Genomic DNA, 17,976 nt, shown 5'->3' with positions numbered 1-17,976 from the left:
CCAAAACATAGCACTATACCAGCTACTAAGAAGAAAATTAACTTTGTTCTAGCCAAAGCCAGGAAAGTTCCTCACCATAATCCTTTTGTCACCTGCATTGCATGAGTTTGCTGGTTATTAGTCGTTCTTATTAGTTTACTATTTACTTCTTTTTAAGGCAAGCCACTACTACCTTACAAGAGGAGACATGTTGAGAAATAGTTTGTTCCAATGTCTACTAAGTTATAGCTTGTAGAAAAGTCACTTAGAATTATACTGTGACACTGCCCTGTACATGCTCTAATGCTGTGTCACAATATATGTATAACATTTATATATAATTTCAGCAGAAACTGAAACATGGGTGGTTCTCTCTAAACTTCAGGAAACATGATTTTATTGTGAGGGTGACTGAGCACTGGCACAGGTTGCCTAGAGAAATTGTGGAGTCTCTGCCCATGGAGATGGAGACAGCTTCAAAAGCTGTCTGAACATGGTCCTGGGCTCTAGGTGGCCCTGCTTGAGCAGGGGTGTTGGACCAGATGGCCTACAGATGCCCCTCCTGACCTCAACCGTTCTGTGATTCTGTGAACTTTTGCTCACAGCTTCATGAAAACATAGCCCCTTGGCTATCTTGAGCACTTCGTTTGAAAGCATCAGGGAAAAGCTAAACTTTCCTTTCTTAGGGCCACAGTACTACCACTGCAGACCCACAACAATTGCTCTACAGCAACAGGAGTAACTCTTTCCAGAAGAAACAAACCCTGAGCTACCTGAAGAAGAGCTATGCTGTGCTACCTGGTCTGAGGACATTCAGTATAAATTTTTACCATTTGAGGACTGGCCTCTGAGTGATATAAATACGTGACTTAAAATACCTGCAATGGTGTCAGATTGAGACTGTGTGGTGATTCAGGGAGACTGCCCTTTAGAGGGGAACCCGAGGAAAAAAACAGAGTAGTCTGGAGAGCTGACTGGGTTTGCTCTGCAGATATCCCATTTGCTAGTGGTTGGTTCAAGAAAGATTGCAGAATATGGGAGATCCTGTGCCTTGGACCCTTTCGTCCTAGGACCCTTTTGATTCCAAGTCTTGGGAGTCACTTCATTAAGCTATTATTCTGACGTTGGTGTAAAATATTAAAGTGAGCAAATGAAGTTAAAAAAGAAAAAAAGAGCAGAACAATTAAGGTAGGTATACTTGATACCCTGTTCATGTTGTTATACTTGTATATTTGATAAACATCATTTGAAATTCTTTCCATTAACAGCTGGAACAAACTTACAAATATCATGTAGCACTGGCTGAAACAAACAGCTCTCCATTTGCCGTTAACATTAAAAAGCACATAGAATATCCTTTAGGTACACAGAGTGATTTTAGCCTTTTCTGTACCTGCCACCGTGATCTAGGAGCATCCTTTACAGTGAAGGCATCACTCTAATCACTTAATGGTCTTAGAATTAAAAGATACAGTCGAATTTACAAAGCCAGGAATGAATCTTCTGTTAGCACTTTATGCTACATTAAGGATGTAATTATTGATTCACCACGCAAAGTTTATTAGACTCCTCCACCCCACCCCCTACTCTCACACAGATGGTGTTGCAAATCACCTCTCAACAGTCACCTGCTTGAAAGGAGAGTTTCATATGCAAAGTGCTACTCTTTGTTTAGATATGATAGCTTGCAAGATGTAGAATGCAGCCACTATTTAAATTTGTTGTTACAGCACTTGGGCTGGGTACACAAGTCTAAATAAAAAGAAAATTAGGAAGCAGATGCTTGTGGCTTAACAGAGGAATTGTGCTAAAAGATACTCTTCATTACTGGTGGATATGAGTAATTTTACTAAGGCAGCTGTTTCCTTAATCAGGAAAACCACAAACCTCTAAGATGACATGCAAATGTTTTCTGTATCGCTTCACAATATAATGAGTTTCTATTGTATATGCTGTATTTTTAATTCCATTCATGTTTACTTACATCCAATATATTTTCAAATACATGTATCATCTTCCTTAACTGTAGAAGACCTAAGTGCTAAATATGTGACATATTTTGTGGTTTTGACATCCTTGCCTGTTGTTAGTCTGCAAGTTGCTTCTAGTGCTGACAGTGTCTCTCCACATCATCCAAGCATTTTAATGTTGGACTTCCCCACGTTTGAGGGGGTTTGTTGGTTGGGGGTGTAGGCATCTTGGGAAGGAGTTTTTTAGTCACAGTGTCTGTTCATTTTTCAGTTTTGCAGTTGTATGGTGCCTCTTACAGTTCTGCATGTTGTTCAGAGCAGAACATACCATAGTGTTAATACATATCCAGTGGGTTAATAGCCTGTTCTAGAATTCTCAAAGGCTTTTACAGCCAACAGATTCCTTTTACTACAGGCAATCGTTAAAATTTGTTTACTACATTAGTCACCACCTTTTCTTGAATTATTACAACAGAGATATTATTAAACGGTCAGTTCATGAGCTTTCCAGGTACTAATGGGTTGTAGCTAAGCTTTTAATTGCACAAGTATACATAAGCTTTAAAAAAATTAATGCTTTCTTGACATTAGTAGATATATTAGCAGTTACTTTTTCTCTTGTGGTCTCAAAGTTCTTCCTGTTAAATAGTTCTTGGAGTTTATGTCCACGTAAGCAATCTTATATACACATGAATAGCACAAAAGGAAATAACTAAATATAACTGGAACAAACTCTTCCCTTATGATTTTTTAATTCTGCGGTTATTTAGCAATTCCTTCCAATTTTAAAGTGCAAGTCAGATGCATGTAAGTTACTGTACATTACTATTTCTTTGTTTTATGTCTCACCTTCTTTATGTTAGTTTGTACCATTTATCACAAAATAAGGTTTTTGGAACACAATATATCTACTTAGAAATTCTTTAGTTAAAAAACAACTGAAGTAATTATATGTGTTAGCTACTGCTGATAACTTGAGGGGTTTGTGCTTGTTGCTATGTACATTTGGATTGAATCTAGAAATCTCTCACTAATCCAGTTACTTCCATTTGATTAAATTTTCTACAGTCTTTTCGGGGGGGGCACAACTCTTCATGGTACTGTGTGTCTTCTTTGGTACAATAATCAGCTAAAAAAGAAAATTAATTTTCTTGCCATCTGTGAAACCATAACAAAAAAGGCTAATTGAATAGAAGAAGAGATTTTTTTTCTTTTCCCAAAAATGTAATCTAATTTTTGCAATAAACATCTTTTTAAAGTAGATTTACTTCTACAAGCTGGTGACCAGCCTACTGGAGTATTCTGGAAAGCACAGTACAGCTCTAAAAGCTTACCCATTTTTGATATTTCCTCATGTTGTGAAAAAGACATGGACTGCTCCAGCAGTTTGCAGGTGAGATAGAGTTGTTACAAGCTGCCTCCAGTAAGATTTGCATACTTCTACAATCATGATTTTCAGAAGCTGGGATCTTCTGTGCACCTTCCTGAATTGCCACGTCGTCTTGGGTGCCTAGAGTTTTTGCAGGGTTTGAGCACTCTGATGCCTGCTGCTCTCACAGATGTGTTAAATAAAATACAAGCTTTGGATCCCCGTACTGAAGATCTTATTATAAATACTACCCTGTGGCTGTTTCAGCCTTAGATTGGGATAAAAGGTCCCCGTTTACTAGAGGATCTGTATTTTCCAGGCTTTCTCCACTGAAAACCATTTGCCTTTTAACACATTCCAGCCCAGCACTGTGTGACGGTAGATGCTGAGCAGGACTGTGGGAATGGCTGCAGACTGACGTATTTTTAAATTAAACATTCCTCCTGCTTTATACAGCTGTGATATTGTTTATATATGTGGGGGAGACATTTCTATGAAAACTAGTGCTGCTTTGAGAATTTTAATGAGAGGGGAGCATCTGAGATTATTTACCAAACTAAGTTGTTTTAAATTTAGCCCTTTTCCTGGGATTTCTGACATCTAACCCCAAGATGCCCTGCACTGTGCTGAGTAACAGCTTCACTTGTGCTCCCTCTGCCGGCATCCCGATGGGATAGAAACCTGTCCGGTTGCATTTTGCTAATCTCCAGGGAGGGGGTGACTTAAATTCTCAATAAAATAAAATGGTGCTCTGTCTGGTCAGTATTCTCGTGTGATGGTGTGTCAAGCCATGCTTTGTAAAGGCGCTAAAGCACCATTTGTTTCCTTCATGATGCTTTTACAGACTTGGTGCCAGTTTAGATTTCCAGTGCATACATAGTCAGCTCTTCTCTGACCGGGTCTGGCTGTGCCTGGGATGGCCCCGCTGCTGGGTTTGGCTCGGGCAGCACAGGCAGTGTGGGATGCTTTGGGGTATCTAGTGCAGAAGCATCCCCTTGCCTCTGTAGGGAAACTTTTTGCATCCAACCAAGCCTCTGAGCTCCAGGTTGGTGCAACCTCAGGAGAGCCGTGCCTGCTCTGCTGGGCCATCAGTGACCCTCTGGCCTTGGGGACTGAGGGGAGGCTTATTAGCTCTGAGCAAAGTGGCACAGCAGGGCAAAGGTGCTTTGGGTCTGACACTATGCTTGCAAACTGGAAAGCCTTCCCAGAACTCGAGAGTATGATGCTGACTCTGGTGTCAGCATGTGCAGTCCTGCTGATCAGCTCCAGCTTGTCTTGGACCACTGTAGGTGCAGCCTCAAGTGGAGCCACTCATTTTTAATGCACTGTCTTCTTTTGTAACCTGATAGGAAAACATGAGGTTGAGTGCAGCCCTGGGCTGGAGGTGGGACTGATGCGTTGGTGTCGCATTTCATGTGTCCTCCGCCTAGGCCCAGCAGGACCAGGGCTGGCCCAGAGCTAGCAAGTTGGTCTTGAACCCAGACGGTTTACTGGGGTAAATGCTCAAAATATGCTTTTGACACTTCTGGATCTGGGTTTACAATAAATACAACTACAGCTATGAAGGTCCTAAATGAAGTCTGGCTCCTTCTGTTAGTACTGGTTACCTCACCGATGTGGCTCTTTACAGTGCTTATTTCCAGCAATGTTATTAACTGTCTCCTTACCTTGTAGAACAGATAATTCATAACTGACTTGGCTCAGCCACCAGTGAGGACTGAATGAAATTAAACTCAAAACCACCTGCTAGTGTCAAGGTGACAGTAACTATAAAAGCAGTAATTGCTGCTGAATTAATGCCAGCAGCTGTGTTACTTATCCAGGTGTCATAAACACTGAAAATATGTTACAGAAAATGGTTTCAAATAATATGACACTGAAGTGTTGTGTCACTCGGTATTAGAGATAGTAGAAGAATTCAGCTAACACTGTATTTCAAGTATTCTGGTATTTTGCATGGAGTGCCACAATTTTTGTAGCATTTCTAATTTTTCATTGTAAAAATAAAACAAATGCAATGATAGCAAAAATCCTGGATTGTCTTTCAGAGAAGAAGGTATTGGAACAAGTTCTTCAAAGAGAAGAACTCTTTTGTTAGCAGATTGCTTTAACCTTAAACCAACATTTGTTACACTGAAGGAAAGGATTTCGATTCAGTGTTCTGAAGAGCAGCAAAGCGGCCTGTCCCTGTTCATTTTTCTGCTCTCATTTCCTGCTTTTGCACTGAAATATTCATTCCTTACCCTACTGGGAAAGGCAGTCAGGTACAGGAAAGAAAGCAATAAATCTTACTTGGCTTGTCAGTTTCTATCTGTAAATACAAAACAAAAATGAAAAATACTTAATTTGACAGAGTTAGAAATGTGGAGAAAATGTCTTTGTCAATTGAGAAAAAAAACAAAAAGGATGGTTTCCTGTGGTGTTAAAATTTAACTTCTGGTCTCCCTTGTATGGAGGACCTTTTAAGGTAGAATTCTGTCTCTTCTTTAATTTATGATATTGTACCATGTTAAGCTCTTTTGTAATTAGATGTACCTCATACTCAATTCTAAGATTTTTTTGTTTTCTTCCTGATTAGCAACATCAATTAAATCTATAATGAGGTAATGTAACATTTTCAAAGGGGTTTGTCATTCCAGCCAGAGGAAACGTTTTTGTTTATTCAGAGGAGATAACATTCTTGCACTATAATGAAAGCCAGTGCTCACCAGATGACAGCTCTGGTCTTAGCCCTGCGGTTACATCTTTGCAGGCAGATCCTTATTTCTTCGCGGGAACACTGTTTCCCCTAGTAAGATTTGATAATGGACACAACGAGTCTGTACAGTCTGATTGATTGTGGGATTGGGTCTTCTAACATAAGCAATGCAATTCTGGATGTATGACCTCTTTTAACAATCTCTTAAAGGAAAAGGGCTTCTTCTCTAAAGCCATTAAAAAAATCATCACAAAGCACACTTTTGATATTTGCATGCCACAGGGTTGTGCAGAGAATGCAAGTAACTGCTTTAAATTAAGTGGGTATTTGGAAAACTTGGTTCATTAAACTCACAACTTCTTTTTCATCCAAAGTTTGTCTCTGTGTCCTAATTGACATCCAAATCCTCTATATTTGCATCAGTGGCACAAAGTAAGCAGAACCAAAAAAATCCCATACCCAAACTGCTTTTCTAAGCAAGAGTGCCTCACTGAATTAAGATCACATTTAAGAGAAATAACGAAATTTTTATTAGAAAAACAATTACTGTAGGAAAATGGCTGATGGAAGTACCATATATGTAAATGTCCTGCTAGAATGAAAGATGCAGGTTATAGTTCCTGAGGAAGAGGATGACTTTTGTCATTGGAGATCACAATGTGCATTGGTACGGTGTTGTGTAAAAGCATAACTCCTAGCAACTTGTGTAGGAGTTGTGTGGTAGGGGAAGTTCCCAGAGCAGTTTTTTGTCTCTTATGAAGACCCAAAATATTTATATGTATTTAAAAAATAATTAAGAACATCTAATGGAGTGAGAAAATAATGTTTTGTTTCCTGGCTGTGTATGTGTGTTGCCTGTGGAAAGAACAAACAGTAACAGGACAGCCGACTGTGTGCAGCAGTGAGGTGGATTTCTTGTTTGCCTATTACTGCTTACTCAAATGTTGTTCAAAAAATTGCTGGCTTTAAGTAATGGTGATGGTTTGGAGTGACTTTTGTGTTTGTAAGGCACTTGAGATTGCTTAACTCAAAGGACAATAAAGGTGCTGGTTTACTGAGCGCTGTTTATTTTAACTAACAGTTTACAGCCTACTAATATAAACAGATCTCAGTAGAAAATGCAGTAACTCTTTACTCTATAAGCTATTATATGACTACAGTAAGTATCTAATTTGCTTTAGTGATAATTTTAATTATGAGTAGGACTGCAGAGTGTGAAGGAGTCTGTGTACTTATTCCACAGAGCAGTCCTTCTTACAGAGGACCTTCATCACACAGTGAGAATCAACATCATACAAGTTTGTTAGAGATCTTACATAAACCTTTGAAAAAATGTTAATAATATGTTGAACTTAAAAAGGATTATCTCACATCCAAAATTTGTCTTCTGGCAAAAAATAGGTTAGAGACAAATGCTTGAGGAAGCATTTAGTACCCTACCTAACTTTGTGGTGACACACTGATCATGTATTTCTGACTGGTTTCAATTATCATTTTCTTTTCTGAATCACAGTGCGTCACTTAGAATAATTTTCTTTGTTGTAGTATAGTATCTAGCAGAGTTAAATGTCAGTGCAATTTTTAGTGGTTTACTTGCTTTTTTAAAGGTAACCACAATACTTTCCTCTGAATCCTCAATTTACAAGAAAGGATTGATGGCAGTGTAGCTTATTCATTGCATCACCTGATGACAGGACAGCTGACATGTCAGGTAAATAACTCCACAATCCCTCCTCCATAAAAAGCATGCAATCTAGATATGATGGAGCTGTGGAGCGAGTCATGGAGGTCCTGGGAGTGGCTTGTAGACCTTTAGACTTGTAGGTAAATATTTAAACCATGGGAACAAAGTGTGGAGTGAAGGATGGGTGCAGGCGTGGGACTGTGACAGCTTCTGCCAGGTCTAATCCAGTTGGAGTATCTTGTGTAAGTAAGTCTTCCTTACTGCTGACTGAGCAGCCATGAGGAGAGGCCAGGAAAAATCCTCACACCTCTCAAGATAGCCGCTGGGATGGGAAATTTTACTGTAGATCTTTTCCTTTATTACATATAGTGGCTCTCAGTTTTGTGTTCTGTCATTTCTGCCTTTACTCGGTGCATCTCAGTAAAGGTTGTCATAATTTTTGCTTACCAAAAAAGTATTTTACTTGAGAGATAGCGGGGAGAGATTAGGGCTTGGCAAAAAGTTGAAATTCATGTCAGCAATAGAGATATTAAGGAGAAGTCTCTATTGTTTATTTACTTTTATTATCCAAAAAAAATATTTTACCCTGTACAATATTTATTTCTTGTCCAATATTAGAAGTTTCTGCAGAAGAAAAATACAATGAATGTTGTTGAAGGTGTGCAATAATTACAACACTCACTTTTCATATTATTTTTTTTTTAACTGCTAAAGCTGCAAATTGAAAAATAAAGTGGTTCCTTTATTAATCTTCACCTTTTTACCCTTGCTGAAAGAGCATAGTTTTGCTGCGTGAAGTTGCTATTTATTGTGTTCAGTCATGCAGTGTTGTATTCTTGTCATTCTTGCCTATACTGTTCTACTTAATAGATAGTGATTTAGCAGTCAGTTGTTCAACTATGTTAAATTAGCCCCAGAGATAATGTTGGATAATGTCCATGGTTGAAAATTTTTTAACTTCGGAAGGGGAAGGAAAATGACTAACATGCATTAGTTATTACTAATTACCTGTTGAAATACTGTTGTAAACAAGAAGTACATCTTCATCTCGACTTGATCCAAAAATGTGTGATGGTTTAAAAATCATTTCTTAGTTCCTTTTCCTAGTTGCCTACTAGGGAAATTGTTTTCTACGTTGGAAAACATGCATTTTGGACAAGAAAGAAGTTACAATGCCCGTCTTCACTGTCTGTTCTGATGTTGGTGGTCAGAGCACCGTCCTTAACAGAAGCGAATTACTTTTTCCTTGCATTTCCATATGTTGAACAGTATTTCCTTACTGCTTCATATCGAGTGTGTCTATTTTTTGGCATGTCCATGAAGTAGGGAATTTTATTTTGAAAGAAATGGGTTGTAATTTTAAAAAGAACTACAATATCATTGAAAAACTATGTCAGAATTCGTAGAAATATTTGTAAGTAAAGCATTATTGATCTACATCAAATATTTAATTAAGATATTAAAATGCTACATTTTTGTCCAGAAGCAGTTATGGTTAACAGACCCCTTTCTGAGCTTGCATGTAATCTGATAAAGGATTAATACAGCCTGTAAGGTACAGCAGTACTGAGCCTTCCTCTACTGCTATGAGTAAATATCTATACTCTTTGAAAGGGAGATCTCCTCCTTAAATACAAATTTTAAAAGTACATATGGCACCTTTAACCACATTCCATAAAATAAAATATCTACCCCCCTTTACATATGGCAAAAGATAGGGTTTTACGCTGTGCAGCAGATGCTTCTACAGAAATTTGAGGTCATTGTGTGTGCCCATTGTATGGAAGGATCATAGTGATTGCTCTCCTGATAATACTTCAGTGTTTTGGGGCAGAGGTGCTAAGGTAAACTGAGGAGTTGATCGCACCATATGCTGTGAAAGGCTGAGGAGACCTCTCTTGTGCTGAAAGAGCAAAGCATAGGTTTGGGTTCAACAGATCAAGGTGAAAAAATGTGACTGTGTAGTGTAACAAGGGGAAAGCTTGTATGCTGCTGGTGGGGTTAACTGTCCCTTGCTCCTCTCAAGGAACTCTACGCGATAATTCTGCACCAACTGTTTCTGAGTGTCCTTCAAGGTTTTAACCCTTTGGGGAGACTGAATCATATGCTGGATGACGATCGCAAATCCGTAACTAATTATAAACAGAATGCATGCCATTGGTAAACTGGGAAGTCAGAAACAATGCGGATTATGAAGGGCTTTCCAAGCAAGTTGTTCTCCCTGCTGCCTTCCTCAAAGTTTCTTCCAGCACTCACATGCAGTCCACCTGAAAAAGTTTTCAGACTCCAGTTATAATTTAGCTTCAAATTACTTAACCTCCTTTAAAATATCTTGTACTGTAATTCTAAATCTTGGACTGTTGTCACAGAAATTTTGAGATCTGTGTCATATAAAGAGACTGTGGGGTAGTCTGGAGCTTCTTTATCATAATGTGTTTATCCCAGAGTTTTATATTCTCTCCTGATCACGTATCTTTCAATAATAAGTTCCTTTCCTCAAAGTGGCCATTAGAAAGTGGTATTTTGTAATTTGTATTTATTTGTGTGGAAAGAAATTTCTTCATTACCTTGTTTTGACCAGCAACTGTCTTTATTTATGTGTTCCCATAAACATACATGCATTTTGTTTCTTCTCCAAAAATTTGCTATACTCTACTAGACTACAGCATGAGATGCATCAGATGTATAAGTTGATTTCCAATACATAAATAAGTAAAAATTAATCATAAATTTGTCAGAGAAAAAAAAAATGAATTGAAGGGAGCAATTATTAGAGAGAATGATGAAGGTGACTTTGCTATTTTGGCTGTTACACTTGGGATAATCCCTTTCAGTGTTGTGGAGGATCCCAGTGTAATTCCAAATAAATAGGCCTTGAACATCTGCATACTGAAGCCACTAAATAGGTTTCTATATTTAAGTTGGAACAATATTGCTTCTAATTAAAAACTGTCTTACTAGAGCACTCAGTGCTCAGAAAGTCAGGTTAATGTAACCTGAGCTGGGCTGGCAGTTGAAGGAGAGTAAAATCCTCTTTGTTCTAGCTTTGTAACTATTAGGTTGGTCATAAAAGTTCCTGATGTTAAATTGTTTGTCCTTCTTGTGGGCATATGTTAAGCATTTAAGGTCTTTCTTCCTCATGTTTTTAAGATGAAAGCTGAAACCCCTTTAGGTGCTAAAGATCAGTTAAGTTTCATGTATCTGTGAGATTATATTCCAATTTTTGAATTAATTGTGGCATTGATACCATCTGGGTATAAACCAGATGAGTCCATAAAGACTGTGGTGCTGCAAAAACATATTTTTCTTTTTTTGAGGGGTGAGAGCGGTGCTTTTGCCATAGACTGCCCATACAGCACATTTGCAGTACGGCAGTCACACAGCCTGTGTTCCCAGAGCATGCTGAGCCACCATTCATCAATCTGACAAAGAGGAGAGATGGCTTTTCTGTGGCTGCATCCCACCGCTCTGGGAGGAGGTGTCGCTCGGGACAGGGAGCTAGCTGCCTGCGAGTGGGTCTGGATCCAGCAGTGTGCCCACCCAGCAGCCCTCTCCCTGACCCCAGAGTACCTGGCAGGCACAGTGGGGAGCACGCAAGCAGCTCTGCGCAAACCGGAGGAGATGTGGCTGTGCTGATGTCTCTAGCGTGATGCTGGTCATGCCAGACGCAGGTCACCTGGGGATCACCACTGTCTGATCCTGCTGTGCATGTTCTTCTGTTACTGTGTGTAATGGAAAACAGGTTATGCTGCTTCGTTCCTTTGACGTCAGTCTAAAAAAGCAGAGATGCTTCATTGTGCTGAGATGACTTGTACCATACACTCAATAATAGTATTATCTAAATGAATTTAGTGGCAGCAACAATGCATTTTCCAACTTTGTTTCTTCTTCATTTCCAGGTTTTCCGAAAGAAGGCAGTAGAGCTTGGAGAGAAATTGCTACCTGCTTTCAACACTCCCACAGGGATACCTTGGGCATTACTTAATATTAAGAGGTAAACCAACTGCTTTTTTGGTGACTGGAGCATATAAAAAAGTTATGTTGAAACTGTCATCACCATAGAACTGCTACAATTGCTGCACAGTTTTTGTCTTTCCAGCTAGGTAAAAGTTGACATAAGATCCTTGGTTCTACAGTTTACATTAGAAAATTTAAGAATGCATGTAGAAATACATTTATTCACCTCAGAATAAGGAGAATAAGGTAGCTTTTTTGTCACTTAGTGTGTTCCTCACCACTTTACCTAAGTCCTCTATTGCTTTTAGTGTTGTTATAAGTAGGGTAAGAGCAAAAGGACATGTGCTACGCTGAACAGCCACTTTGTACTATTATTTTCACCTGTTCTCAAATGTAGTGTCGGCATGTTCTTCAGTAGCTTATCAAAAAATGAGAGTAATATCTGCTACAAGTGACTCGTTTTGCATCCTCTCCCAAAACCTAGCGTGTTTGCTGTAGGGGATGTATGCTCTCGTGAAGTCACTCTGGCCTCTAGTATCTGACTTCAGACATATGTCAGCAATTCCTTGGTCTGCCCCTCAGGCCCGCTAACATTGATACTGTGCTGGTAAAGAAAATGTTTTGTTTGCACTGCCTGGAGAAGGATATTGAGAGTTATACCTGTGGGTTATATTTGTGTATTCGTAAGGACACGTCAGCTTTCTTCATATTGTGGATAAACGTTCCACTGTTCTCTGCTTGATCTGTATTTATGGGTACACCCTTTCCCCAGAGTGAGACATACAATGCTGTGCCTGCTTGGTTGGCTGTGTTTGCTTCAGGCTTCCCAGTAAACCATTGAGACCCAGTCCTACAGAAACCCCTAGCTGTGTCAGTTCAGACAAGCTTACCTTCCACCTTCCTTTCAAACAGGGGTGGGAGGCAAAAAGCATGTCTGTGTGCAGGAGTGGGAGGGAGTTAGCACCTCCTGAACTTTCTCATCATTGAAGGGGCTGATTAACTGCTGCCTGGTGCTGATCCTTGGACCTTGACTGGTTGCTTACATGCACGCTAATGATTTCTTCTCAACAGATTTTAATGAGTTCTGCACAAGTTCAGTAGCACAACAGCTTGAGGTTTGTTGGTTATTTGGTTTTAAGCTCTTACAAAAACTTGTGAGTATGAAACCTTCCCATATGTTTGTAACTGCAACAAAACAGCACCTTATTCTACACAGTGTATGTAAACGTATTTAAGGTATTTAGGCTAAAAATTTGTCTTCTATGTAGCCCTTATCTAAATCTGTGCTTATCTACTAAATATATCAGTGGTTTTGCAAATAGTTCAAATTCTGTGGTAAGTCTTTATGGTTTTGTTCCTAGCTTCTCAAAACAACTGTTGTCATGCACTATAAATGCCAGCCACAGACACTACAAGGTGTTAAAAGGGATTTATTTTGTATCTGGCACCCAAGTGGAAATGGATCTCTGCCCAGATAACTTCTTTTACTATGGCAGAAAAAGTTACTTTAGATGTTGGGTTCTTGGTTATTCATTCTGAATCCTTGCACATCTGCCTAGATTTGACCTTCAATAGATGATTTCCATAATACTCTGCATAAACAAATATGCTGTCATCCAGGCTTAGGAAATGCTAAGCCACTGAAGCTGTCATATTACAGATCTAATACGCCTCATCTATGATTAGTATTTTATTTGAATTTATTTTGATTTATGCTTCAAATTGGAGAACACTCACAATAAATTGTGGGTGACAGTGGTTATTTTTAAATTACTGGTTTTTGATTAACCGATGAACCGATGATGGATATTTGTTTCACTATGCAAATGTTCTTCACAAAGTAGTTTGTTTTCGCTTCTTGTCCTATATCATCAGAGCCAGACTTGCTCTCTGCTTGCATGCCTAAAGATACGTATGTGCTTTTGTCAGAGTGTGTCCTTACATACCAAAGACATCCATCCACCTAAAGTCTTATACTCTTTGTCTTCTCCATTGTTTTTCTTCATCTGCTTTTTTCTTCATGAATTAATGACCATGGGACACATACTGTCTTACTTGTGGAACCCGAATTACCAAATATATTAAAAAGTTTACAGTACTATTCCTCAGCTAAAATTATTAACCAATTCTCAAGTGTGTTTTTTTGTAAAATTTCCTTTTGTCTCTGAAGTGCATTTTAAATAATTAGATTGGTAGCTTGTTTCAGTTGCGTTTCCATATTTCTGATGTTCTTGATATTGCTCTGTATCTTCAGTTCATCTTCAGCATCTGTTTTTCACACTGACAAATTTGAAGTTCCTTTTACATCTCACTTGCTTATTTGAGTAATCAGTGTTGTATAACACTTGTTGACTATTCTGACTGAAAGCACTGGTACAAAGAGAGGCTGCAAAGGGAGAATGTGTATAAAGCAGTTGTGGCTTGAGAGATACCTTTGATTCTTCTTTTAGTGATAAGGAGCACAAGCTGGCAAAGCCACTTTTATTTACTTACTGACTGACTTACTTTCCTCCCTCACCCAAATTCTTTGTTTAGATACTACATCCTCAGTACTTCTAAAACACCAACTATAACAGCTTCTTAAAATACCACTAGTTCATGATCGTTTTTCTTCTCAGTGAGCTGTGACAATCTGGCTTATTCATGCTAAAATTTTCATTTCCCTTTCTCTCTAAAACCATCAAATAATTTATGACTGAGCAAACGGATTGCTTGTGTATTTCTGTAATATGTCTCTCAGATTGATACACATAAAAAATATGAAATTATACCTCTTTTAGTGAGCTAAGTAATCTTAACAAATATCTATCTTGCATTATGTTTGCAGGATCAAGTAACCTTTTTAATATATCTATTTATTTTTACCCTGTAATTACTAAAAAGGAAGTTGTATGGGGCTTGTGTTTATGGGGTGACACCCAGCTGTGAAATACAGAGAACCCAGATTGTTGTTAATCTGTTGGATCAGTCAGGAATAAACTTCTTAATATAAGATCCCATACAATGTTTTTTCTCTTTTGGATGGAAATTGTCTCTTTATGTCACTTTTTCCTCCCTTTGAAAGCAGACCTGTATCTTTTTGTAGTCACTATTAGTTCCAATAAGACATCATTACTACTTTCTAATAAGCAAATCTTTGCTTTCTATATGTTGACCAGTTGGATTTTTTTTAAGGTTATTTATTATTCCTTGTGTGCTATGATGTAGCAATACTGTTAGGCATTAAGGTGCCTGGCTTTTTTATGAAGAATCAATGTATCATATAACCTTTAAGTGCGTATGGAACTTTGAAAAACACTTAATGAAAAAGTTTTTGACTGAGGTAAATAATATTTTTATTTCTGGAAATAGAACAAACTGGAAATTAGTTTTTTGGATGTCCAGCCTGTTTGCAAGTACTGTGGTGGCTAAGAGAGATACTGTGATTGTTCCACTGGCTCAGTGACAAATGTAAATTATGTAAGCATTTATGGATATAGGGACCAGGGGGAGTTCTGTATAGAAAGAAAAGCTGTGAGGTATGGGTGGAGTGGGTCAGAGTAGGGAAGCTTAATAGAAGTCAAAAAGGAGGAGTTTGAAATGAATGTGATTAATTTGTATTAAAATCAAACCACAGGGAGTGGTAAGATTTACTTGCCATAAATGTCGAATGTTTATTGTGCCTGATGTCAACTCAGGATTCTCTGCCTTTTACACTTTAACATTGATCATACATTAACAGTGGACCTCAGTTGAATTCAATATTACATATTTTGTGAGGTGAGATAGCAGAGGCCTTGCTAAATTGAACAAAATAGTTACTCATTTGTAGATCACTAAGGATAGAAGTGACAAAACTGCAATATTTATGCTATTGGCATGTTATCGGCATGATTTGAAAGAAAGGTCCTCTTTTGACTTCTAAAAAAAATATTATTATTTTTTAAATCACTACATTTTGTACGGAACATTGAAGTTATGCCAAAAGCCTTTCCAGGCCTCAAAGCGTTCAATGTGTGAACAAAGTTCCTTGGAGCTGCTGAGCCCTCAGAGCCACTGCGTGGTTCAGAACAAGAAGATACACCCACAGCACAGCTTCAGAAACAACCTTTTTTCTCTCAGATTACTTGAGAAAAAGAAAATATTAACAAGGAAAAATACATCTATCATTTTTTATTTTGAATGCTTTAAGTTTTACCACCAGCTAAGATTCCTGTTCCATGACAGTAGTGCCAAGCAGGGTGGCTCTCCCCCACCAGTCTGGCTTGCCTGACCAAAGCCTGGCTGCTTTGGAGAGGGATTTTATGCTAAAATGCCACAGTGTCTGCCAGGGTGACACAGGCACAGGTGGTGTTCTCTTCTGGGGCACACACTCTGGTATTTCAGAGTACTGGCAGTATTTTAGGTTGCGGGCGTTTAAAGGAGCTTATCTCTCAGCACCTTCTGCCTGGGAGGAAATGTGGCTGATAAACCAACCACTGAGGTATGAAATGTTGGTCTTTAGACAACAGAACTTGCTTGAAAATATTTTAAAGTTTCAAAGTGATTCCCAAATTCAAAACAGCTTTAAGGTCTCATGTGCCTAAATCACTTGAGGAATAGATGGCCTGAAAAATGTCTGTAGTGTGCTACCTCATTAGAAAAACTCTAGTATTCCCAAGAAAATATTTTGGCATATAACAGAACGGTTCTCTGAGTTCTGGGACTTCTTCCAAAACATCATAATCAATGCACTTAAGAGTATATACCTTTATAGTTTGTAAAGGAATCTTAATGCATTGAGAAAGTTTGAAAATATAAAGAAGAAAGGATCCAAACATGTAAATTCAGTAAACCTTTTTGGACAGCTTAAGTCCCCCACTCACACTGTCAGAAATGCCTGAAATGTGACTGTTGTCTTATTTTGCAAAATTTTCCTAAGCACCTCGTAGTTTGTGTGATATTAAATTCTTTAACAGAATTAGTGATTCATGCTTTTACTTGTCCTAGTGACTCAACAAGCACTTTCTTGCAGAGATTCAATCAGGATGGCTAATTTAATTTTTTTGGTTTGCACTATTAACTCTAGTGTCTAAATTAATTTAAAAAAAAAAATAAAAAACAACATCAAAAACTAAAGAGTTAAATAAAGCTTATTCTTTTGGAAAAAAAAATCTGTTTTACAAAGGGGTTTTAAAGAGGAAAAACTTACATTGTCTTCACAGTTTTGTCATCGTAGGACCATGCAGAAGTTGTGTATTTAGATGAAATCTTTAATTTTATCCCTTCCATCTAATTTGAGCATAATTTTAGAGGAAGAAATCAAAAATTCCTAAGGAAAAAAAAAAAAAAAAAAGGCTAGAAGTAGTCTAGTTTGCATGCTTAATAAAGGCTTTGTGTGTGTGGTTTTGGCAAATCCTCCACTGATGTAATAAATTAAAGTGGTAATAGTAACAAAAAGGATTTGGATATTGAGTTAAACACTGAGATTTCCCCTGTAGCAAAACAGATCAATTGAAACCAGACATTTTTCCTTCAGGCATTTGGATCACAGTGTGGATTTGTATTAGCAGAATGCAAAGAGATAAATCCTAGCTGAACTTTATCTATCTAAAAATTACTTGTCTGGTGTTAAAACATATGTTTTGGCATAGAATGATTTGCCTTCTAGAGATACTGATCTCTTTCAATTGACTGAAGAAGACCTTAGACAGATAATTGAAAGAACTAACTTTCTGCGTTGAGGAAATTAATTCAATTCTAACTTATAAGTAGCTAGTGACAAGAATGATTTCAACAAAGGGTACGTTTTTTCAGCACTGCCATTTCAGGTGCTGGTTCCTTGCATGATTCATACACAAGTTTACATTTCTTCAGTCAGTACTGGATACAAAATAAACTTGAAAAAATGTTTGGGGCATTTTTATATCACCATGTTAAATGTTGTCTGATTAGCAATTTCATTGTTTTAGAACGTGTTAGAACAGTAAGTAAATTGCTTGCCTCATCTAAAATGAGTAGCCAGTTCTGCATTGAATGGCTAGTGCTCTATATTCAATAAGAATCAAATGAACTATTATAAAATCATATTTCATTTAAAAAATCAAACAGCTTTCCTTTTTCCCCTTGAGTTTTTATAAATAATTCTTTCATGGTCACACATAAATTTAAAAAAATTGGTCTGAGAGTGTTACTAAAATTTAGATTTTCTGTTTGTAGGTATCAGTATTACATCAGCACAGTTTTTGACCTGTGGTTGTGTCTGATTTGCTGTTGAGCAATGCAAAAATTCTAATTGTAAAAATATCAGAAAAATTCCATGAGATAGTTCAAGAAATGTAACTGTTTAGCGGGGGGGGGG

General features: G+C 37.9%; 1 protein-coding gene across 1 annotated transcript in view; it reads left to right on the top strand.

Annotated features, from left to right (window-relative positions):
• Window positions 1-17,976, top strand: part of MAN1A1 (mannosidase alpha class 1A member 1) — a 112,145-nt gene that overhangs the window by 35,028 nt on the left and 59,141 nt on the right. Inside the window, exon 4 of the mRNA XM_026845829.1 lies at window positions 11,600-11,694. Within this exon, the coding sequence (XP_026701630.1) occupies window positions 11,600-11,694 (95 nt within the window). The remainder of the gene's footprint in view (window positions 1-11,599; window positions 11,695-17,976) is intronic.

The sequence above is a fragment of the Athene cunicularia genome (genome assembly GCF_003259725.1).
Source record: "Athene cunicularia isolate RWA chromosome 3 unlocalized genomic scaffold, athCun1 chr3_part1, whole genome shotgun sequence".
In the NCBI taxonomy this organism is placed as follows: Eukaryota; Metazoa; Chordata; class Aves; order Strigiformes; family Strigidae; genus Athene; species Athene cunicularia.
The sequence above is the reverse complement of the archived record's forward strand: the minus strand, read 5'-3'. Positions and strand labels throughout refer to the sequence as shown.